Here is a 25,455-nt window from a genome sequence, read left to right on the forward strand (position 1 = left end):
TGACAGTTTTATCCCAGGCCCCGGTGAACCCCCACCCCCTTCTCTCCCAAGAGGTGCGAGAGTGTAGCTCTCTGGGGAACAGAGGAAACGGCACACTAAGCTCCCTATGCCAGGGCTCCTGGTTCACACTGCTTTTCATTCTAGCTCTGTCTACATCTGTCACCTCCTGGGGCCCAGAATGCAGCTCTGTGCTTTAAGACTACTGCTCACAGTTAGATGGGGGGAGGGGGATGCTGGCACAGTTTGGAAGAGAAGGGTATTTCTCTGGGAAATTCAAACTAAAAACTAATTACATCTAAATAAATCACATATATACAGGCTTTCTTGTAATTATCTTTGAAGCTTAACCTATTTGACATTTAATACCCCGCTTCAGTTCACTCTCGTGGTTCGGATAACATAAGGGGGAAAAAAACAGCAGAGAACAGGAGCTGAGAAAACTACACAGCTGCAAATACACATTACCTCTTTATTTAAACACTACAGTTTGGGAGAGGCACAGATTGTAGCCAGTGATTGACATAAGCCAGCAATGGAAATATTAATTAGGTCATACAACTTTAAACAATATGAAAGCAGGTATACAAAATGTAGGCTAGAAAAGAGTGTGTTTTTATTTGCATACGTCGGAATTAAATGCAGCTGCTTGTACTGGTTTGCGAAACGCACGGGGCAGGAACTGTTTACACCTAAAGAACCTCTTATTCCTCAACGCTAGGAACCCCCAGCGGTCGTCGGAAAGTTGCCTATGGGACCCTTGCTAATTGAAGTCACTGTGGTGTCTGAGGGAGAAGCTTCCTGCGATATTATCTACATGCCTTGTCAGCGAAATGCAGTTCCAGTTGCACAAGCACCATGCCAGCACAGAATGACAGAGGGTACTGTACACCGAATCACTGTGTTGAAGGGAAAGACAAAGAGAAACAGACAGAGAGGAAGAAATAAAGAAGAGAAAGAAAGACAGAAAAGTGAGAGAAGCGTTACAGGAGACCCTAGGAGATAAGAATAGGAAAGCAGAGCGTGCAATACAAACCAGGTCATAGCTGCTTAGCTAATTGGGGCCAAATCGCTGCAGGAGAGAAATGTCGAACACCCCAAGTTGTGTACAATACTGGAAATTTCTGACAGCACTCTGCCACTCAGCACACACACTCATGCAAACACAAATACTGAACACTTACATACATACACACACACACACACACAATATAAGAAGCCAGCACTCTCCTCTCTCTCGCTCGGTTGGTCTCTCACACTGGAGTGGATACTGTATTGGATTTCTCAGCCATTAGGTCAGATTTCAGTGCTAGATTGTAGTCATTATTGTTCTGGCAATTATCATGACTTTTTTGTTTGATGTATTTTTTTTTCCTTTCGGTGTGGGTGTGGCTCTGTAGCTCTCTTTGATTGTCAGTAATTGCTTTTTGATGACAAAATGCTAAAATACATAAATAAACAATTCTTAAAAGAAAAACAGACAAGGGGGCCTCAACATTAGCAGTTCAGATTTATTTAGCAGTTCAGATTTATTTATTTTAAAATCACTATTAGAATTAGAGGATTTTCTGTGGGTCTCGTCCTAGCATTCTCATGGAGCTGGCCTGGTAACATTGTTTTTGCGGGGGGAAGAGCCCAAAAGCACCCTCCCATCACTCTGCACATTAGGCAGGCTAAACTAAGTTTAATCTCCATAAGTAGGCGTAACATTTAAAAACAAATTAAACATTTATCAGGATATCAGGATACTATGATATGAATTGTACTAAATTCAACAATATTGTGTGTATATATACACTCACCTAAAGGATTATTAGGAACACCATACTAATACTGTGTTTGACCCCCTTTCGCCTTCAGAACTGCCTTAATTCTACGTGGCATTGATTCAACAAGGTGCTGAAAGCATTCTTTAGAAATGTTGGCCCATATTGATAGGATAGCATCTTGCAGTTGATGGAGATTTGTGGGATGCACATCCAGGGCACGAAGCTCCCGTTCCACCACATCCCAAAGATGCTCTATTGGGTTGAGATCTGGTGACTGTAGGGGCCAGTTTAGTACAGTGAAGTCATTGTCATGTTCAAGAAACCAATTTGAAATGATTCGACCTTTGTGACATGGTGCATTATCCTGCTGGAAGTAGCCATCAGAGGATGGGTACATGTTGGTCATAAAGGGATGGACATGGTCAGAAACAATGCTCAGGTAGGCCGTGGCATTTAAACGATGCCCAATTGGCACTAAGGGGCCTAAAGTGTGCCAAGAAAACATCCCCCACACCATTACACCACCACCACCAGCCTGCACAGTGGTAACAAGGCATGATGGATCCATGTTCTCATTCTGTTTACGTCAAATTCTGACTCTACCATCTGAATGTCTCAACAGAAATCGAGACTCATCAGACCAGGCAACATTTTTCCAGTCTTCAACTGTCCAATTTTGGTATGCTTGTGCAAATTGTAGCCTCTTTTTCCTATTTGTAGTGGAGATGAGTGGTACCCGGTGGGGTCTTCTGCTGTTGTAGCCCATCCGCCTCAAGGTTGTACGTGTTGTAGCTTCACAAATGCTTTCCTGCATACCTCGGTTGTAACGAGTGGTTATTTCAGTCAAAGTTGCTCTTCTATCAGCTTGAATCAGTCGGCCCATTCTCCTCTGACCTCTAGCATCAACAAGGCATTTTCGCCCACAGGACTGCCGCATACTGGATGTTTTTCCCTTTTCACACCATTCTTTGTAAACCCTAGAAATGGTTGTGCGTGAAAATCCCAGTAACTGAGCAGATTGTGAAATACTCAGAGCGGCCCGTCTGGCACCAACAACCATGCCACGCTCAAATTTGCTTAAATCACCTTTCTTTCCCATTCAGACATTCAGTTTGGAGTTCAGGAGATTGTCTTGACCAGGACCACACCCCTAAATGCATTGAAGCAACTGCCATGTGATTGGTTGGTTAGATAATTGCATTAATGAGAAATTGAACAGGTGTTCCTAATAATCCTTTAGGTGAGTGTATATGTATACACACATATACACTCACCTAAAGGATTATGAGGAACACCATACTAATACTGTGTTTGACCCCCTGTCGCCTTCAGAACTGCCTTAATTCTACGTGGCATTGATTCAACAAGGTGCTGAAAGCATTCTTTAGAAATGTTGGCCCATATTGATAGGATAGCATCTTGCAGTTGATGGAGATTTGTGGGATGCACATCCAGGGCACGAAGCTCCCGTTCCACCACATCCCAAAGATGCTCTATTGGGTTGAGATCTGGTGACTGTGGGGGCCAGTTTAGTACAGTGAACTCATTGTCATGTTCAAGAAACCAATTTGAAATGATTCGACCTTTGTGACATGGTGCATTATCCTGCTGGAAGTAGCCATCAGAGGATGGGTACATGGTGGTCATAAAGGGATGGACATGGTCAGACTCTACCATCTGAATGTCTCAACAGAAATCGAGACTCATCAGACCAGGCAACATTTTTCCAGTCTTCAACTGTCCAGTTTTGGTGAGCTTGTGCAAATTGTAGCCTCTTTTTCCTATTTGTAGTGGAGATGAGTGGTACCCGGTGGGGTCTTCTGCTGTTGTAGCCCATCCGCCTCAAGGTACGTGTTGTGGCTTCACAAATGCTTTGCTGCATACCTCGGTTGTAACGAGTGGTTATTTCAGTCAAAGTTGCTCTTCTATCAGCTTGAATCAGTCGGCCCATTCTCCTCTGACCTCTAGCATCAACAAGGCATTTTCGCCCACAGGACTGCCGCATACTGGGTGTTTTTCCCTTTTCACACCATTCTTTGTAAACCCTAGAAATGGTTGTGCGTGAAAATCCCAGTAACTGAGCAGATTGTGAAATACTCAGACCGGCCCGTCTGGCACCAACAACCATGCCACGCTCAAAATTGCTTAAATCACCTTTCTTTCCCATTCAGACATTCAGTTTGGAGTTCAGGAGATTGTCTTGACCAGGACCACACCCCTAAATGCATTGAAGCAACTGCCATGTGATTGGTTGGTTAGATAATTGCATTAATGAGAAATTGAACAGGTGTTCCTAATAATCCTTTAGGTGAGTGTGTATATAATATATATATATATATATACACATACACACATATACACACACATTTGAAGTATGCATAAGATACCTTACAATGGTTATTATTAACTCTGAATTACTACTTACTGCTTATAAAAAATAAAAAAAAATGGTTACTGTAATATAAAATCCACACAGAGAAACAGAAACAAGTTATTCATAGTAACTGAGAAACATAAGTGCACTCTTAGTTTTGATTTAAAGCCTTTGTTAAACACTGACAAATAACTCATGGTATCTCATCCGTGTAATTTTCCTGAAACGTGGTGCTTTTAATTTTATTTCTAACTATATGCTCACAAAGTCGATAACTATACACATACATACATAATAATTTGTTATTTACCTACTTACTATAAGTGAGCTACAATTACCAGCCACCCTGCCATCAAGATAGCACCTACAAACAGATTTAAGTGCACGCACACATGATTACAATACCAACCACAAAACCCTACACAGCCAACCCTTAAGTACAATATGATCGGATTATAATTGTAGTCAAATAACTATCATTAAGCTGCACATCTGGAAGCAACCTGCTCTGAAATACCAAGACTTGATTTTAAACATTAGAAGTCTCTTTAAAATCTTCAACCACACCCTATTGTCTATGATTAGACTACAGTCTCCACTACTGCCTTCACCTACAAAGAAAACTACTTGTACAGGAGAAATAAATGCAGATTCTCTGCACCTTATACCTTTACTCAACTAGCCTCTACCTGTTACAGTGGCAACTTTCAGAGGTCTTGCTTGAGATGGGTGACCAGTCCAGCTGTTTTGGTTTCAATCAGAGATGTAAAAACAATTAAAATAAATACCTTTCAATACACACACACAAACAAAAATAAAATCAACTCGCACTCAATTAATCGTTAATTAAATCGCCTACTGAAACCACATACTTGAGAACGCTGGGCTAGCTCTCAAAGGGATAGTCATGGCCCAAGTTTCCCTGCAACCTTAAAACCAACAGACGAGAAATGAATGACAATGTGGCTGAGAAAACACAGGGGTATGCAATTAGCAAATACCCGCTGACAGCTGATCAAGGCTGACCCTATAAAAACACCCATCTCTGGTGGATTTGTATTTCCACACAACTGTGAGGAGATGCCGACTATATACAGCCACACAGCCAGGAGCGCCATAGTGGATTAACTGTTACAGAATGGCCTTTTCTCTCTCCCGGTACATCCAAACCAATGTAAAGATCACTGTCCATAAGCAGACTTGTATGCGGCCCATGTTCTGGCATGATTATTTATGTATTGAGGGCATGCAGTACATCACAATGTCCACAAGCAAAGGTGCAGCTATCCAGGCTTTTTATATATTCTCACTTCTAATTCTTCACTTTATTTGCTGCTGTCTTGGACTGTATCTTGCTTCACTGTACGATTTATGGATGTTGTAGATTAGATTTATTTTGTGAAGCTACTCTGAACTCCGTCACCTTGTTCACTGTTACTACACTGTGGGTTTGTTTTGCTGAAACCAACTTGCCTTGCTGAAAGGTATCAAAAATATAAATAATAAAAGCAGAACAATGATGATAAATCATTTATGTACTGACATTTAACTACACCGCGCCCCCTTCTATGCACCACTATACAATCACACTGCTATTCCACAAGACACTAACGCATCTTTGGGACTACTGATGAATCCTATAGGATATTTTCTGATGCCCTTCAAATATAAGAAATAAATCACTTGCAAAGACACTATACCTTTATTCTAAGGATAGATTTGTGATGCACCGTATTATTGTTTTATATAACTTTAATAAAGGTTGGAATCGCATTTGTGTCCTTTCTTACTGAGGTTTTCATATTTAGTCACGTTTTATGTTTTTATAAATAAAATTAAAAAGGATACATTTTGACATTATAGTACACCTTTATAAAGGCAGATTCCCATTCACTATTTGCATTACTGGGATAGGATGGGATGATGGAATTGAGTGCACTGAGCTTTGAGACAGTACATTATCCACTCCACTCTCAGTCAGTAAGTATATCAAAATGCCTGTAAATTTCTTAAACTTAAAACAAGGGACAGGAAAAAACATTAAAAAGGACAAAAATTATACACACGCACACACACACACACACACGAACAAAATTCACATCCTCTTCAGCTAAATATTTTATGATTTGATAATACACACAAATAAAACAAAAGGTTTGAGCTCTACTGGGATATGACAGTACAAGTCAAGAGAGAGCTGCTGCTTGAGAATGAAGGGGTGTGTAAGTCTAGGTCACACAGAAGGTAAGGGGTGGGGGTGTGTGTTGTGGGGGGGGGGGGGGGGGGGAGGAGGGGTCTCCTATCCCTGGCTGGGCACTCATCCATTCGCACACACTGCCCCAGCCAGCCTGCTCCCAGAGCACCAGTGACAGTCAGTGCCTTACCGATTCAATGGGCTTGTCCAGGGATGCCTGCTCCAGCTCCAGCTGCCCCTCTTCATATTGATCGAAGTGATTTCCCTGCAAGAGAAAGCGCAAGGCAGAGGGGTTAAAGCAGCCAAACCAACCTGCATTAAGACTCAGAACTGTGCCAATTCTCCTCTGGGCACCACTCCACTGAATACCAATTAACTTAGGAGAAGGCAGTTTGCAAAGTGCTTCCTGCTCAGTTTCAAGGATTTGATTGGCCTGGAAAAATGTTTTGTTTTTTTGGCGTTTGTTTTTTTTAATGTCCGCACTTGGGAGGAGCTCCGTTGTGAATTAAACCGAGCACTTCAATCTCTAAGGGCTGAACTGCTCTGTGTAACCTCTACCTTGTTTGGTTATTTTGATAACTGACCTCTTCATAGTTTTGCCTCCAGTCTTGGGAACACTCTCCAGTGTTTCTCAAAACTTTTTTGGCCCACAGACCACTCGGCCAATCCAAACATTTCCAGGGACCACCCAGCCCCCACTGCTGGTGACAAAACACATTTGCTTATGTCTCAATACCAGTAATATAATCCCACCATTACATTTAACCCTAAAACTGCCAGTGTCCCTCATTCTTTCCCAGTGCAGAAACAAAAGTTATAAAACTGTGTGAATATTCCAATGACATTACAAGCCACATATTTTTTAAAGTCAGTATGAAAAGTAAACCATGTAGTCACAAGAAATGTCACACAGGTCACAGGGTTTGTGGTAAAACCGTGCTTCAGTGAGCCAGAGCACACAAAGTCACAGTTATATGGATGTCATGCTTCTGGTGTCAGCCAGGCATGATAAAACGCCAAGGAGTCTGCTAATCCAGGTCACTTTCAACAAGCAAAAAAAAACAAAAACAAAAAACAGAACTGCTTGCCTCCAGGGAATGCACACTGTACAGAGAAGGGGAGAGCAATATAATTCTTTCCTTTTTGCGAGTAATTTGTCTTTTGATCAGTGGGTATAAATCAAGACAGGAAATTTCATGCAGTGACATGCTGAATGTAGAGCCAGCCTCCTTGCTGCAACTGTTCCAGTATTGTTAAATACGGCAATCCGGAATCGTTCATTATATTTCTTTATTTATATATATTTTACATACAGAGTAAAATATAGTCCATTGAAGATTACATTAACATTTACATCATGACAGGGAGATGCAGAAGATAAAGGATCCTCTTCTAATACTCCAGCATTACTGCATTTTTAATTACATTCCTGGAAATACGAGACATTCAGTTTTACAGCTTACTGTATGCATATTGCAGTCCAGCACTGTATCACAGGCTACTGACACACACATATGCCGAGAGAGGTTAGGGATCACAGGTTAGACATAAGGCCATATGACATGTTGGCTGTGAACATTAAGTGGTCGGTTTAAAAGGAATCGGTTATTAATATTATACGATACAAATAAAAAGGCAGCTAGGTTTTTTCTCTACCCCCCCCGACCCCAACAGGCACGGTTGCTGGCAGAGGATGCCATTCTGGCCAACTTACACAACACGTTTACCGCACTGGACGTTTACATGCTGGTCTGCCAGACTACTCCAATGTGATTGTGCAGAGAGCTCATATGAGAGTTGCAAAGGGAAAAAGTTTAGGAGAGGTGCCAGATTTTAACTCCACCCACACCTGTCAAACATGGGAGGCTCAAATAATTACACTCTCAGCATTCCATGCTTCACATTCCTATATCCTCCCCAATAACCACCTTTGCTGGACCATCCATGGCTACTCCACACCCTTGAAGGCTTCCGATGCCTCATCCACGTTTCCAGGCAATAATTTGCTCAGCCCAGAGCGATCAAGCTAAATTCACACACATTCCCCCTAACTCATAGTCAACTTATGCCTCGGTTCCACTGGCTTAAGCGTCCGTGCTGTGCCGTGCCATGCTGTGCCGGATGCGTCCGTCCTCAGACGAGTCCCAGAGCTTTTTTTTGCAAAACCAGGCCGCTGTGAAGTCCGTCCCTCTGATGGGAGGAGCAGCGACTGTGGGTTTGCTTTGTGTTTCGTGTTAAAAACAGAGACAGAAAACACTACGAGCGACACAGCCTGACGTGGAGAGGACTTTTGTGTCTGTTTTATTCTTTGTGCTTTACATGATTGTAAACAGCGTAATAAATACACGTTTCTGTTAAGAGATATCAGGAAGAGCTGAACGTGTATAGACAACATTATATTCAGACAAGCACGTCCCCATAAGAATACTTTTCCATGTGCAACAATAATACTAAATAGTGAATATGTATTGTTATTATTATCGTCATCATTTGTGCTAGTATATATGCATTTTTAATGGCACAACGTGACTCCCTTAACTTATTACTCTTACTACAGATTTGTAACTGCAAACGATACTATTTGCCGTATTATTTATAATTTACTTAGCAGACGTCCTTAACCAGGGCAAGTTACAGTTGAAACAAAATACACACGTTTAACGATTAATCATCCAGCTACAATATAGCAGGTTATAATTGAACTAAAGTGTGCAGGTCTCAGTCATGGCGTTTATGGATGCTTTTATTAAACCAGTCCTTATGTTTTAGAGGGAAACCCAGATCTGCTCATTTATTCATTAATTTAACTTGTAAATGGGCACGTTAACTGAATCGTGTTCGCCTTCTTACTGACTGTCTCTGCAGATTGTCCTGCACACCATTCACAAAACACAGCCTGAAACACCGGCCAGCTGTTCATACAATATTAATGACATCGGCTGCTACGATGCGATTATTATCCTTCAGTTTATTTTAACTAGTTAGGCACTGCACCGGTCCTGTGAAAACCAAGTGTTTAATGCACTCGGATATTAACTGTAAGCAGCCCTTTCTGTATGGGGATTTCACTCCATGCTGCTAATAAATCTGCAATTTCTTAGTGATCGCACTCGGCACTTGAGATTATATCTTCCGACACAATGCATCTGATCTCTTCCTGTGTCTGCAAGTCAAGCGCACACCTCCAATTCTGAAAGCGAATCATGTCCTCAGTGGGGACGGACGCTTACGGACGCGTCCAGCACCAGTAAGTTAACCGTCCACAAAACACGGACACTTAGCCAGTGGAAACAACCGTTTAAGCATCCGGACGCGTCCGTCAGTGGAAACGGGGCATTACTGGGGTGGGGCCAAAGCTTCTGCACTACACAGTAGCGTGCACTTGAAGACCTTGAATAGCTCAACTCATGAGGCTGAGGGGTTAACCATGTACAAAGTGCATGGAAAAGGTCAAGACTAGAAGAGACATAGGGAGAAGTAGACACAATGAGGACACAGGCCGCAGCAAAATGTAAACCTGCACACCTCTGACCTTTAGATATTAACATGTGCACAGGGCCAAGGGTTCTGCACCAGTGACCAGGTCACATCAGCCATGGCCATACACACTTAGCTGATTTATCTACCTTTAGCTCCCTGCATCTCTAGGTCAGCTCCAGCTCATTAAATCGCACCCTCCTGCTGCTGAATTTCTAATTAGGGTTTACGGATTATCTCAATTCATGTACATTCATCCATGGAGATTTCTTTAAATTTTTTATGAATTTATTAGTGCATTTGTTTAATTTGTATTAACTCAGTGCCAAGGAAATTCCACAAGATCAACAACCATTTTACCCCAGATCAAATTCCATTTCAAACTTAATTTGGTAATACATAAACTGTGTTGTTTAGCTGGACTACAAAAGCAGAGATCCAACAAGCTCATTTGGGGCAGGATTATGGGTACACAAGGATGCTGAAAGTGATATTTATGCAGTGGCATGCTTAACTTCACCGCTTCTTAGGGTGTGTTCACACTTCAGTTCAGTTCTCTTGGTTCGGACCAAAAACGAAAATTATACATTTAGTCCTGGTTCACTTTGCGTTCACACTGGCATTTTTAACACCGAACCTAAACAAAAGGCATAAGGATAAGGTCACAACCTTATTGGACAGCTTTTATGATTTTGCGACGGAACTTGCCGAACATCATAAAAAACGAACGCTTCATGGTCATCCTTTCGCAACCAAACATCCAAAACCATGCTGTCTCCTGGGCTAAATGCGCTTGTTGGTTTTGTGTTTATATGGTGGTATTCACACCACCTGAGAACAAACGAGGAGCACATAAAATGTGTAAAGGAGTCAAAACAGCCTCCATTCCACACTTCACCGACTATGTGCTGCAAGGAGACGGCGGTTCCGATGCCTGTACCGAACATTGGGCAACATAGCTCCTATTATGAGAAAAACCAGGTATGCTTGATCATTCTGTCCTTTGAAATCAAAGAATCAAGTACAGTACAGAATTACATTTGTTTGTTAATGGTTTTATCAAGTTATACATTTTCAATGGGTCGCATCTTGTGACATCACATCCTACTATTGGTCCGTTTAGACGTCTTTGGTCCATGTTGCATTCATATAATCAATCGAACCGCACCAGAGTTCGTTTGGAAGCGGACCGAGGCCCACTTTTCAGGCGGTCTCGGTCTGCCTGTTTGGTGCGCACCAAGGTTCGGGTGGCAGCGTTCCCACTTGTTCAAATGAACCACACTAACAGAGTAATCGCACCAGAGTTCATTTTAATCGAACCAAACCTGCCAATTGTGAACACACCCTTAGACACAAAAAGTAAAATGTAGATTTCTGATGTATTATGTCAATCTTCATTTTATTTTTGTTGGTTAGTAAGCACGTTCCAACAAGTCTATGTAAAGAAAAAGGTATTTTAAAATTCATCATTCACATTTTTACATTTTCGGAGTTACGAGTCACCTTTCACTTTAATTAAATGTTTGTTGAACGACCTGTGGCCTGCAGAGACCCAGTAAACTGAGAAAAGCGGTGCAGAGCGAGGCACCTGTTCTTTATTTGAGGTGCTAAATTATACCTCATACAAAACTTCTTGGGCCTCCAGCAAAGTTTGCTTGTACTCGTGAAATAAACATTCTTCCTGAGCAGCACAAAGCGAATGAGGCCAGATCTGTCTTGGCCTAATCAACACCAGCAGGCACTGCAGTCTGTAATCATTCTGTCAGTGTCTTGTTTTAATTACCTCCAAGTTTGCCAAAATATGTTCTAAAATGTAATGAAGTCCAAAAAAGTATATAAAAACCAACAACAAAAAGGTGCACATGAATTCAGTTCAATCAGATGCTTATTATTAGTAAGCTGGCTGTGTTCTAGTTATTCATACTATTAATGAGATATTTTTCAGCCGTTATTGTTTTTCGAATGCAAACTGGTTAATTCAATCTGTATATATAGGCCCTTTTGTTTCTTCATAGCATCAGAAAGTTGGAAAGTAAGCAAAAGACCACAACACCTATTTCCTCCCTTTCCCTGCAACCCAAGTAATTTGGGACATTAAAGCGGGCAGGTGGAACAATGCCAGAGTGGTGTTCACAGCAGCAGAAAAGGCAGAGAAAATATTTCTTGCCGTTTATGCGTCAAGTCTCTCCAGTATTTATTTATTTATTAACATCGGTGCATGACGTTATTGTTTATGTGTATTTCCATATAAACCTTTTCTGCAAATAAGAACTCTGAAATTCATCAACATTGGGGATTAAAAAAAAAAAAAAAAATCCAAGATCACAAAAAAGTGTGAGTCGCACATGTATGCCCCACCGGCCCTGATCAAACGCACTGTGTGGGCTCCAGAGCTCTGAGCAGCTGTGTGTCCCCAGGGTCCTCATGCACAGCTGTCTGCAAAGGCAGGACACAGAGGGACGTCACCATGAACACCCTGCCCCCATAGCCATGAGGTACAAGTGGCCTATCCCATTTGACAGGGAACACAGGCAGCAAAAACCCAGAGGCTATGGTGCTGTCAACACAAGGCAGCTCTGCACAGGCTGGGGATCAAGCTGAGGTGCCCGTTTCAAGCTTTCGCAAGGTCTAGTAGGCTCAGCAAACACACAAACCAGAAGGCTGTGATAGATGCCCGCAATGTTCAATGGAGACCGGAGCACCCCGACTCACTTCCTAAATCATAACCACTGCTCCCCCAACCGTGTCCCCCACCCCAGATCTGAACTTCAACACTGTTAATTGCCTTCCGACTCCAATTCTAACCACACAATATCAAACATGCTCTCTTCCTCGTCTCATGCACTGACCTCAGAAGTCCTGCTACTGTATGTTCTCCCACTTCCTGTAGAGCACAATAATAATGGTGGCAGACATTCAGCCAGGCGCCACTCTTTTTCTAGTGGGATGACCAAACTGCCTTACTTTCCCCAGCTCTAACCCCCCTGAACACTCAAAAGCCATGCTGTCAACCCCCCTCTGACCCACAGACCGCTCTTGCATCTCTCTTCCCTCAGATGCTCAAGGCTGACATCTCCAGCCTGAAGCCTCTACAATGCCTCCACAGCGATACCTACAAAAAGGTCACATTTCTGATGCTTCTTGACAAAGCCAGCAAAGCATTTGTTGACAAAACTAAACACATCCAGTCAGGACTGCCAGACTCCATGTCGGCTCACATTATTCAAACCTCTGTTTTGTTCTCCATCATGAGCCCGTACCCCCAGATGATCACCCAGACAGCGCCACCATTTCAACATTTCCCAATAAGGAAATGAAGCACAAGCCATCAAGAACAGATGAGCCTAACAGTTCTCACTGTGGGGTGCAATGGCAGGGTCCCGAGAGCACTGCAGTACAGCACACACTTCCCCCACCTCCTCCTCTGCCACCTGGAAACTAACATTTTTTTCCATATGTGTTTTTTAGGGCCCTATGAAATCTGCCTTGTGGAGAACATGGAGAGCATTGCGTAATTCATGGTGGGGGGGGGGGGGGATTGCCACCCAAGGAAATTGCCATAAAATCAGTTTAAATAAGCAAAACTTACACATACATTTTAAAATATGACATTAGTGTAGAGTAGAGGGAAAAAAGTGTTTGTATGAAGTGTGGTTTCAAGAAACACTCGTTTGAACCTCTCATACAAGAACATTATTTTAACTGTAAAAAAGCACTGCCTCATCTCATGCCACAATTCACTTCAACGTGTGTGTGCATTTATTTCTATCTTCATTGTTGCTGTCAATGTATCAAACACTTCAGATTTTTCTAAAGGAAAAAAAGAAAAAAAATTATGATAATAAAACTGATTTCATAGAGTCCTAATTTATGCACTTTATAAATACAATACCAGTATAAATAAATTAAGAAACAAACTTCTGCAATGCCATCTTAATCAGCCTAGAGCAGCTCTCGCTTTCGGCTATTGATTCCCCTCAACTGCCTCTGCTGTTGCACAGCTGTTTGGGAAGTGGATGGCAAAGATTAATGTTGTCATTAAGGGACCCTGCTTGGACAGCTTTCCACAAACCACCAGGAACTCAGAGTAGGAACCACAAAGTGCTCCACAGTGCACAGCCTGGGAACAGCTGTGCTCCAGAGCCGGTTGCAGACTGTACTCTGGATGGCGGCACACCGAATTCCAGTCCTCTCCAACACAATAGCGAAATCACCATCAATACGGATCTGCAGACGGTGGGAGGAGGTGAGGCAGTGAGTTGACAGTGGACAGAGGGGGAATATGGCTGCCTGCCTCGCATGATGTAGCAACCAAACAAGCATAATGGGTCACATGACCTTCTGTTGCTTGAAGACTTTTTGACAGCAGGGCTAAACCAGAATCTCTATCCCACACAAAAAATATACCGGTATACATTTATATCATCGTCAGCCTATATCGGCTCACTGCTGAATGAAGGCATCCACAAGTGGTTTTCTACTTGCTTCAATCTATAGCCTATATGAGGTATATATTTAAAAGAGTAACACAGTGATCCTCAATGGTGTTCCTTGAGAGAGAGAGAGAGAAAGAAAAATAAACCAGGGTGGTGCCTATAGAAAGTCTATAGCCTTTTGTTGCATAACAGCCTGGAATTAGAATGCATTAAAATCTATTTTTTCTATTTATCTACACATCCTAGCCAACAACTCCCAAGTGAAAAAATATTCTAGAAATCTTTATAAAATGAATTAAAAATAAAAACTGATACAGCTTGGGTGAATAAGTGTCCACCTCCTTGTAACAGCAATCCTAAATTAGCTCAGCAAGAAAGCTGAAACTGGGATGGAAATTCACCTCAGCATGACAATGACCTGAAGCACACAGCCAAAACTACACTGGAGTGGCTAAGGTAAATGTCCATGAGTGCTCCAGTCAGTGGGCCAACCTGAATCCAATCAGAAATCTATTGTATGACTTGAAGATTGCTGTCCATCAATGCTCCCCAAGGAACTTGACAGAGCCTGAACTGTTTTGTAAAGGAGAATGCACAACTAGATTTGATCAAAATTGGTAGAGACATATTCCAACAGCATCACAGCTGTAATTGCTGCCAAAGTTGCTTTTACCAAGTATTAACTCAGGGTGTGGAGTCTTATTCAATTATGATTTTTTTTTTTCCCCCACAATAAAAACACTCTCCTTAACAATGTGCAGTATGGTGTGTAGGTAACTGGAAACGTTATTCTTTTAAATGCACGAAAGCCTGACAAAAAGCGAGAAAAAAGGTCAAGGAGGTGGAGACTTTCTATAGGCACTATATATATGAATAATTAAAACACACATACACACACACACACACACACACACACACACACATATATGGCTGGACTGCAAGATCAAAGGACTACCATCTCTTCAGTGCTCCTGGTGGGTGGAGGTAGGACTACATGACTATGTTCAGCATTCCACACTAACGCAGTTTCAAGTGGCTCTTATACACAGAGAAAAAGGATGCTCAACACAGCAGTGGGAGACGTTTCAAAGGGAAGAAGAGATAAAACACCCTGGAGAATTAGAAATACATCTACTGCAGGAGCTGAGTAATACAGTATGAAAATAAAATGGTGTGGTATAAGAAACAAGTGGCCGACATTTACTGCACAACAAGGCATCATTTCAAGGTATTACTCAGGGCTGTTTTATTCCTCTCGTCAGCTTCTCAACACACCACATACAGACACTGTACCAATACAGAGGAATTGACACACAATCACATGTACAATTTAGGGAATGTTTTAATACTTATCCCAGTACACCTGACACCAGACTTACGGTCGATACAAAACTGTAAAAATTATAATATATTGGCTCTGAAAAGTGTTGCCGGAATTGCAAAGCAAGACGACACACTGATTCGCAAAGAAGGGGAGTGCTTGGACAAAGAACACAAGATGTTTACGTCCAAAGTGGTGCAGAAGTCAAGTGCTATCGAAATGAGAAACTTAATTAAGAATCCCCATTGCCACGCTTCTCGTGACTTTACTCAATTAGGAGACGCAGCTGATAACAATCTGTACAGTGTAGCAAGTATGAACACAAAACTCACAGCACAGCCTGCAGTAAGAAGAGCTATTAATATGAATTTAAATTAAACACTTGCCATTTTATTTTAGGGTTCATATTCACTGACTGTACACCAGGTAGTTCTACAAAAGTAATAGTAAAAGTTTACTTATTTTTTTGTTGATGTTGAGGAAACCCATGTAAGCATTTTAATGTGTTTTTGTACCAGGACCACATAGACAATGCATAAATAATCATCAATTACTCAGAGATTCTAATAATGTAATATTACTGGTAACCTCACCTGCCTGTACAATGCTTGATTTTATCATCCTTTACATTATTTCCCCAACTTATTATAAATCCTACTACATGTACTCCGCACAATCACGGCTGTGTCTTCGTTCACTTGCCAGTCTCTCTTCGGGAGTAGAGAGCAAAGCAATTACAAAACCTAACAAAGCTCGTTAATCTCAAAAGTGCAGAACTAATGGGACTTTCCAGTTTCAACTGCCAGATCCCCGATACACTAACAGGCTGGTGGAAACGTTCCAAAAAAACAAACGCACAGATAAAGCAGAAGCAGCAAACTGCTTTTTTCTAGAAATGGACACAAAACATTTGCGAATGTGGCCTGAGCCTCCGTCACACAATGCCACACACACGCACAATATCTGCCAGGAAAGGGATGACAAAGTGAGAAACTTCAAGTGATCAGAAACTGTCGCAACTACATCAAGTTTAAATGGTTGGACAAAATCTGGGCTTCAATGTTAGTGTCAAAGAGACATATAACTTGAAAAATGTTGGTCCTTATTTTTCCCCGTTTCTATTCTAATGTTTTGCATCTAATGCCAGATATGAAATTTATATTCAAATGAGCATGAGTATAAGTCTAAATTATCTGTATATCTTAGAATACATTCCAATAAGCTGGGCTGTGCAGTCTCACAGTGTGCATTGGGGTTGATTTCTAACCATATTACAATGCCATGTCTTTCCTCTAGCTTCTGTGGCCACAAATTGTTACATCACATATGCTATTTAAAAGACAAACTGTGCAATACCTCAAAGGAAAGGATTTATACGGCTAGACGAAACTCACTGTGAAGTGTAAGGTATGGTGCACTGTGGGCAGGAGAGGAAAAACACATTCACTCTCTTTCGCATTATCCTTCTGCACAGTATGGTGAAATTCTCTTGAACAGGAGATGGCTAAAAAGAGGCGGGTTTGAAAGCGGAGATTTATAAATAGGAAACCAGACACCATGCTTTCATGTTCTATAAGCAAATGCAATTTTGGTTTCTAAATACCCTACTCAGATATGGCTTAGAAACAGACTGATGATACACACCAAGACATGGTATAAATGGACAGACAGGACAAAAAAGCCATACTAAGATAGACCAACCAATTGGTGACACCAATACAACAGAGCTTTTGCAAAAGCCTGGTCCTGACAGAACTCGACCGGATCTTATTTCCATGCCTGGATTCGGAAGCTAAATTATTTAAATACATGTATATCTCTAAGGAGGGAAAAGACAGCTCTCTCCTCCGGTGACAAACATGTAAATGATGCCAAGAATCCCCGGCGGCCAGCACTAAGCCTGCCCTGGACTGCAGCAATTTATTATTTATTAAATAGCCACAGGAAAAAAAAAAAACTATAATCAATGCAAAACCAGCTGAGGTGTTCAGCCAGCATTTGAATAGCCTACTTCCCAGAGGACAGTGAATCAGGAAGGAGAGCCCAGTGCATTCTGAGCTGCAGTGAAGTAATGCTCCACTTTGCAGAACACAGGGGATGTGCTTGCAGGGAAAAGGATAACAGCTTCCCAGAGCTGGAACACATCACTGCAGGGCCTTCAAACACTGAACACACAAGGCAGAAAAGCAACTGCACATGATTGCGTGAACAACCTTGCACCTGTCCACATACATTTGCTCAAAAAACATTCACAAAATGCAGATACAAGTCATCAGCAGGTGCTGGCTGAGACCCAGCAGCGCTCAATTGCAGAGTTCCTTTTTTCCTTTTGTTTTCTTTTTCCTCTTTGATTTTGGTCAATCAAAGTAAAACTTTTGAAACATGGTGACATTTAGACATGTATGGTGATGTTCCAATAGCATGAAAACAATATATATATATTTTTTTTTCCTACAGCGGTGACAGCAATACATTTTTTCATGACGTGCTTTAAGAGGGTTATCTGGTCATCTAAAGCACCATTACTCTGCAACTTACTGAAAAACACACATAAGTATTTATTTTTATTTATAAAAATATATTAAAAATTGGGTTTTGAATTACAGGTCAGCCAAACATATAAACACTTAAGTTAAAAAATAATTATATTATATATATATATATATATATATATATATATATATATATATACACATACACACACACACACACACTTTTTTTTTTTTAATTGAACTTGAGGATTTAAATACAGAACCGGAAGAAACAGAATCTGCCTACAGTGTTTTCAGTGTCAGATGAGAGTAAGGAGAATGTACTCCCAGCAGCTTAACAATATTTCCACACTGTGCCAGGCAGCTAGGATATATCCGGCAGTGAGCAGCATTACTTCACATGGAAAGACAGGCCTTTCAGAGCCTCTCAGTCTCTCTCTCTCCTCATCTGAGCAAATAGATTCTCACTGGTGCAGCAGCTACTGCCAGCCATCTAACAATACTGGAGAAAAAAAAAAAAAGGCACATCTAGCAAAACTACAGCAGGGCCATTAGGAACTCGGCTGCTTCACTGGATTCAAGTGCCTTCGGTCAGCAAATACAACAGACAACCAAGACATGCCAGCGACAGCCCTGTACACCTTGCATGTGATCCGGTGACGGCACTGCATTGAAAATAACCACAATCCAGTGCTTCAAAACCTGTGAGTAATTGCAAAAGGATATGCAGTTAAATAACATGGTGCTGTTCTGGGATTCGAAAGCTTGTGAATTCACACATTTGAGGTTATGGGTGACTGCCTAAATTGGACACGCTGGAAATTACAGCACACGATGGCCTAGACTTCAATCTGACAAAACACGGGGACGTGCATAATGATGCTCAAACCTGAGTCTTTTAAAATGCAAATAGCCATGATCATAATAACAGTTTTAAATTAAGCCTTAAATGTTTTCTAAGTGATAATAAGCCATCCACAAAACAGTACATCAGAATGTGCCAATTACAACGGACCAGGAAATCAAAGCATTAACTCTGGGTTAAGGCAGTCGTAACAATCAGCTGTGCACTTTAAACCTTGTAGAGAATTCCTGATCTCCTTTTGAAAACTTCTGAACAGGGTTTCATACTTATCTATAGCATCATCTTCAGTTGTGATACACTGCAGGATTTTGGCACAATCAGTGCTTCAAACTGTTTAATTCAATTAGGATCATCCAATGTATATATATATAAAAAAAAAAAAAAAAAAGCTGCAATGGAATAAACCTGAAGTTTCAGATTTTCGACTGCCCTTGCTTTAGACCCAGGAGGATGTTTAGGGTCTCTGCACCGCACACGTGCAGATAAAGTAGTCTCAAGGGCCGTCACCATCTGGACTATTTTCATGTATCCCTGGAAAGGAATACAATCTGTCGGATGAGGTCCCTGAAATTGTGGGTCTCTGACATCCTCACACTGGATTAGTCACAGACTGCTACTTAAACTTTTTTTGTGGTTAATATCCAAAATTAAAAGCAATGAAAGAGTGTGAGGCTGGTCTGCTTTCACATACAGAACATCCTGTGGATCCCAAGTACCATTCCAAAGAGCTTGTCAGGATATGTGCCGCAAAGCCCCTTTTTCGCTCATACACAGTGGTGATCCCAAAGGGCATTGCGCAATCTCTGCAGCAAGCAATGGGACTTGCAGCGTCCTGCTGCCAAGATACACAGAACAACACACTCAAACCTCTCCGTCTCTGCTCTTCCTTAGCATAGCATCTCTTTAACCCACCATGAGAACTGCATTATGCCGCCTGAGATCTGGCCACATCAGTCAAAGCTTTTTTTAATATATAAAAATGTATAACCAGATTCCTATTGCCCCTTGGCTGTTCTTAGAAAGACCCCTGAGAGGAAGCAATGTATGTTAGCTCCCTGGCACAGCCTACCCCTTTAATTCAGAAGAATGATGTGCCATATTTTGCTGGGGTTTTACATTACTAAAAAGCTGAAAGTGGGTGTAATCTCATTTTCCCTTGAACATAACCAGACCCCTCTCAATATCCTATCCTATCCACAGACCGTACAGATTTCACCCTTTACAGGAAAGCAAGATTTTCATCATTTTAACTTTTTTCTATTTTTAATCTCTCTGTTTCAGGAGTCCTATTCTGCGCTTGCCCCTGCCTTATGCTAAATTTAAAAGATCAGGGTCACAATGCAAAGTTTAGTGAATGAGCACATCTTTAAGAATGTAACTTGAATATCTGGTTCTACAGCGTGGAGATCAATAACAAGCTGCAGAGACCGAGATGGAGAAAAGGAAGGAGGGGAAGAGTAATTCAATTGAAGGAGGACAATTGTTCTGGATCTGCCTTTCTTCTGCAACTCATGTCGCCGTATAAATGGGGAATCAGCGATTCCACCAAAGGCTGCGGACATTTCCCTTTTGCGACACCGTACAAGGGTGGCTGGTCGAAAGCATTAGCGAACAACAGTAACGTAGTGTATACAACAAACCTGCAAGGACTTGGGGAAGCAGTATGCAAGTTAAGGAGATTATGCGATAATCAACACACCAGACTTCAACGCGTTCGCCTTTGCCAATATAAAGAAACAATTAATTAAATTAAAAAGATTAAAACGCGTCTGGGGGTGGGCGATTAGTTCTTCCGAAGTGTTTACCAAATCGCCATTCAATTCACGCAGCCGTGCCAATGCGAGCTGCCATAGTACGGTGCTGTAATGCTCCCCCATTGTCAACCAGGACGCAGACTGACTGCTCCGCATGCTAAAACAACACGACACACAGTATCGCAAGGTCAATGCTTGTGCTGGGCTCGCATCACCTAACCAACGAAAACGAAATTCAAAACGAAAGACACTGGAGCCTTGAAGGAGAAAAAAGGCAGAACATCCCCTGCGCGCTGTTTATTTTGTTTACTTCCAGCTAATGCACGGCACCTCCTTTCAAGACACAGACTTTGAACAAACCAAGGGCGCCCGTGAAGGCCCTTTTCCAGCATATTTCAATCGTGCAATGCGCTGCAACGGCGCAGGTGTGGTCCCGCACACCGTGAGAGACCCCACCATCACCCCGGTGGGTCATTTATTGTTTTTTTACCTGGAAATCACGATCCTCGTTGAAGCGAGAAAATCTGTCAGCCATTTTCCTGCCGCAGCTCCTTTCGTCTCGCTCTCTATCCGACCTGTCCCTGCTGCCTCGGAAACGCCCACTGCAGGCGAGGGCCGCACGGCAGGACCAATCGCGGTTCAGATACTCGTGTGATTGACGTTTATTTCCCCCAATCCACGGCACTCTTGTGTTTTTTTTTTCCACGATCTGAGCCCTGCACGAACCGCAAACATTGACAATATTCTGTCCAATCAGAGAAGAGGTTCCTTCTGACGGACGTCTCCAATAACCAATCGGAAGACAGTTTTGTGAGTGAACGTATTTCGTGCATTTGGACAGTGTGTCTCATGTGTGCGAGTGTGCAGTGAGTTACTGTGCCAGGAAAATAAATTATGCCGAAGTGTCCTTAACACAATATTGCACTGTAGCACAGCCATTTACACTTACTGGTTATTGAGAAAATCTGCATTTGTACTACCAATAATAATCAGCTAAGATCTTGCAAAATAAGTTATTATTAGTAGTATCATTACACGACAGTAACAGTGTAAGCACTTTGGTCCTATGGGCTCCTTGGAGACGCACAGCAGACAATTGTCAATACAGACAAGGACAAGACAATGTAATCTAATATAATAACATAAACAGACACACACATTCCATAAGAAATGATGATGTTTGGGATTTTTTTTCTTTTTTTACCATGGTAAAGTCTATGCGATTAACTGTATAACTAGCATTGTAACCTAATATGGCTGGCCGACCAAAAGGTATTTAAACACAACCAAGCAATGCCATGGGGAGCAAAACATGCCAGGGGGGGCTGAAAAGTACTATACGCAAAAAATGTCATAGGCAAAAAATAAATGTCATAATGGAATAAAAAGTGTCATGACCAGCAAAACTTGTAATACACAACAACAAAAATGTCATACGGAATTATAAAATCATATGTGACCAAAGCCAGGTCGTAGGGGACAATATGGGTACCCTAAGGAGAGGGAACAAATGAAATGGTGTCGTAGGGGACAGTCACAGTGCATAGTAGTGCCTGGTTAGCTGTTGCAAGCTGGGGGGAAATGTTTGTTATACATTATTAGTTACATATAAGTCAGTACTCAGTGCATGGTCTGTTGTCATATGCATACATACATATATATATATATATATATATATATATATATATATAGAGAGAGAGAGAGAGAGAGAGAGAGAGAGAGAGAGAGAGAGAGAGAGAGAAGCCTATGGGCTAGACTGTAGTTTAATGTGTATTGTATTGTTCAATAATACGCTGTACTGTGTGTAACATTGTACTGTAATACAATATGTTATACTTTTGTAATGTATTTTTAAAGCATTTATCATTATATTTGTGGATGCTATTCTGGGGCAAATTAAGGGATATTAAAGATTATTTTATTTTATTGATTGATTGAAAAAACAAGTTGTATTTTTGAGAGATACAATGCGAAAACGGTTCCATTGGGTGAAGAACAGTCTTGTGAGGTGAGTAAAACCTCTTTCCGAAAATATTTTTCATCAGTTTGAAGACGATGAAAATTGGTAAGTCAAGAACAAAAAACAAAAATCTGAAAAATACACTACTTTGTTCTGCTCTTTGAATTTTCAAGGTAAGCGCTCCCTCTTGTGGGAAACCAGTAAACTTTAAAAACCTTAAAAACAGCGAAGATGTTCTTGACTGTGAAAATCCCCCTCACAGCTCTGTTGTTCACTGAAACTTCACGAATACGAGATACGATGACAGAAGATCATCTGGAACAGTTTCTCATTTGCCCTCCTAATGGGGTGACTGGTTTTGGGCTGCAATAGTCTAGACTAGAAGTGGAAACTGCTCACTCCAGTAAGACATTAAATATTGTTCATAAAATTAATTCAACAGAAAAAGTTGCATTTATTTAGTCAAGGTAGTCTACCCAACTTAATTAAACGAATAAAAGTAACATTAATTCAAAAGATAAATCATTGCCATTATTTTCGGAACAACCTGCATTTGCACCAGTGCTGGACCAGACCACACTTTGAGAACCACCGGTCTAGAATTTATAGTAATAATGTTTTTATTTTTTAATTAACCAATAACTTGATTAGAGTTTATAGCTTACCCAGAACAAGTGTGTACATTCATATTTCTAAATATAGTTATAAATAGACAGATTTAAAATCTAAGTGATAGAGGTTAAGGATACAATTCCCAAACCCTGATTGCATTTACTTATGGACCTGGCTGATGCTCATAGTGCCAACTCTCACAGCAGTGCTGCGATATTACAACCTGCGCCCTTGCACTCAGGTCTGCCAGGGGGTGCAGATAGCGAAGATACACTAGGTTAGAGTTACCATACATCCAGTTTTTAGGGGACTTTTTCTGTCCTTTATTGATTTAAACTGTGCGGGATTTGCCTGCTCGTCCTCTTTCCAGCACTGAGCTACAGTCCCGGGTGCGTGATTAACCCCTCCGCTCCGGCAGCGCTGCAGATCAATCAGACATGAGTGATGATGTGTAAATGATAGTGTTCGCCTATGTCAAGCCTTTTTGAACAACTATTGGTTTGTTAATAAATGACTGGCGTCTGTAAACACTACAACAACCAACTAGAAAGGTTTTCTTTCGTTGGGGCGTTAACAATCTACAAAAGGATGTTGAGACAAGAAGGGAGAGTGTGAGTGAGAGGACAGTTTGACAGGGCAGAGAGAAGTCCATTATGAATAGAAAATGACAGCAGTGCCAGGCCTGGGTCACAGCAGACTGGGCATATTCTCACACCCCCTCACATTGCTGTTTCTTCAGAGTTATATTTGTACTATATTACCTTGTATTTTCATATAATCGCGTTGTTCTGCAAAGTTGATACTTTTTATATACATTAATGTGTTAACTAAAACAAACATGCCATTATTTTTTGAAGAAAAGACGAATCATTCATGTTATTTATTGTTTGTTATTGATTGTTATAAATGATGTTTTAGCTCACAAGTGTTTGTGCTTTTTATTCTTGGTAAAGCATTTTAGCACCTTTTTAATAAGTGCAAATAAGTGCTGTTTGACCTATTGTTATATATTTGCACTGTATATAATGTTGTATAAGGGTCCAGGAATTTAACGTTTCACTCATAACTTATTGTTCAGACATTAATCATTTATTTTTATATTAAATAAATATTTGTTTGAGGTCATAACACTTCGTTGTTTACTCCTCCAACCCCCTACATTTTGGAGTGTCCTCTTTATTGAGAGTTCAGATATAGTAACCCTAGCTGGCTCTGGTTATCTCAACTCATTATCAGTGGAGCAGTAACTTTAGCTAATGGGTTAAAAGGGGCTTATTAATGTACAATGTTAAAGGGGTGATGTTGGGGGGGGGTGGGCTGTGTACCCATTCTGTCCAATCAGGCATTTTCTTGATTTTTTATACTAAGGGGACCCTATTTTGTTCATTAATACCATTCCCTCTTGCAATGAACAAATGCTTGGGGATGTGTCCATATTGAAGCACTTTTGGGGGTGAGGCAAGTGGAGAAGTTGTCTATATTGTCTATTGTGTTAGCGGCAATAAGGTATCACTGTTGTCTATTGTGTTCATGTCAATTTAAAAATAAATATGTCACTAGCAAATGGTAGCAAATATGGTGGTACACTTTTGCTGGATTGTTATGAATAGCCCAATTTATTCTTTTAATTTGCTTCAATCTTAGCTTACAAATGACAAAAAAATCCTCCCGGGGGAGCTTGCCCCCAGACCCCCCTACAAGATGTCAGCCCCTATGTAATAATCATGGCCCCATTCCTTATGCCCCCCCATTTTCAAAATCCTAGAATCGCCCCTGTGTGTAGTATTTGGGATATGCTAAAACATCCATTGTTGTTGTTGTTGTTGTTGTTGTTGTTCCTCTTCACGATTGTAGCCTGCATTATTAATTAATTACTGGAGCTACCCATACCATATCTCAGAGGACAAATTTAAAATCAGAAAATGCTCAAAGAAAGTTAACCCAAGGACTATAATCACTGGAATTAGTATTTCTAGACCAATGTGCCACACAGCCCCCAACCACCACTTTACAGATGAAGACAATGTAAAGAGATGGAGATTGGGAATGCAGGTTGGGATGACCAGAAATCAGAAAAAATTGAATGCTTTAGCCCAGTTTAGCCCTAGTCCTTTTATGGATGCCATTAAGCTGTCAATGGCAAGATGCATAAAATATTAATCTTATACTTCTAATTATTGTGTGTCATTAAAACACATTACACC

The 25,455-nt window shown here is 41.1% G+C and overlaps 1 protein-coding gene across 5 annotated transcripts in view; it reads right to left on the bottom strand.

Annotated features, from left to right (window-relative positions):
- gpatch8 (G patch domain containing 8) overlaps positions 1-21,280 on the bottom strand; it is a 64,992-nt gene extending 43,712 nt beyond the window's left edge. For 3 of the 5 annotated variants that reach the window (XM_066698639.1, XM_066698641.1, XM_066698642.1), the window contains exons 1-2: positions 21,170-21,228; positions 6,525-6,599 (exon numbers count right to left, since the gene is read on the bottom strand). Coding sequence is in view for 1 of the 5 variants with exons in the window: in XM_066698638.1 (XP_066554735.1) it covers positions 6,525-6,599; positions 21,170-21,214 (120 nt within the window). In the remaining 4 variants the exon portion in view is untranslated. Of the gene's footprint in view, positions 1-1,033; positions 1,070-6,524; positions 6,600-21,169 lie in introns of those variants that run through there. The other 2 variants (XM_066698638.1, XM_066698640.1) reach the window with 2 other exon arrangements.
- Between the last annotated feature and the right edge of the window lie 4,175 nt (positions 21,281-25,455).

The sequence above is a fragment of the Amia ocellicauda genome, chromosome 3 (genome assembly GCF_036373705.1).
Source record: "Amia ocellicauda isolate fAmiCal2 chromosome 3, fAmiCal2.hap1, whole genome shotgun sequence".
Classification (NCBI taxonomy): Eukaryota; Metazoa; Chordata; class Actinopteri; order Amiiformes; family Amiidae; genus Amia; species Amia ocellicauda.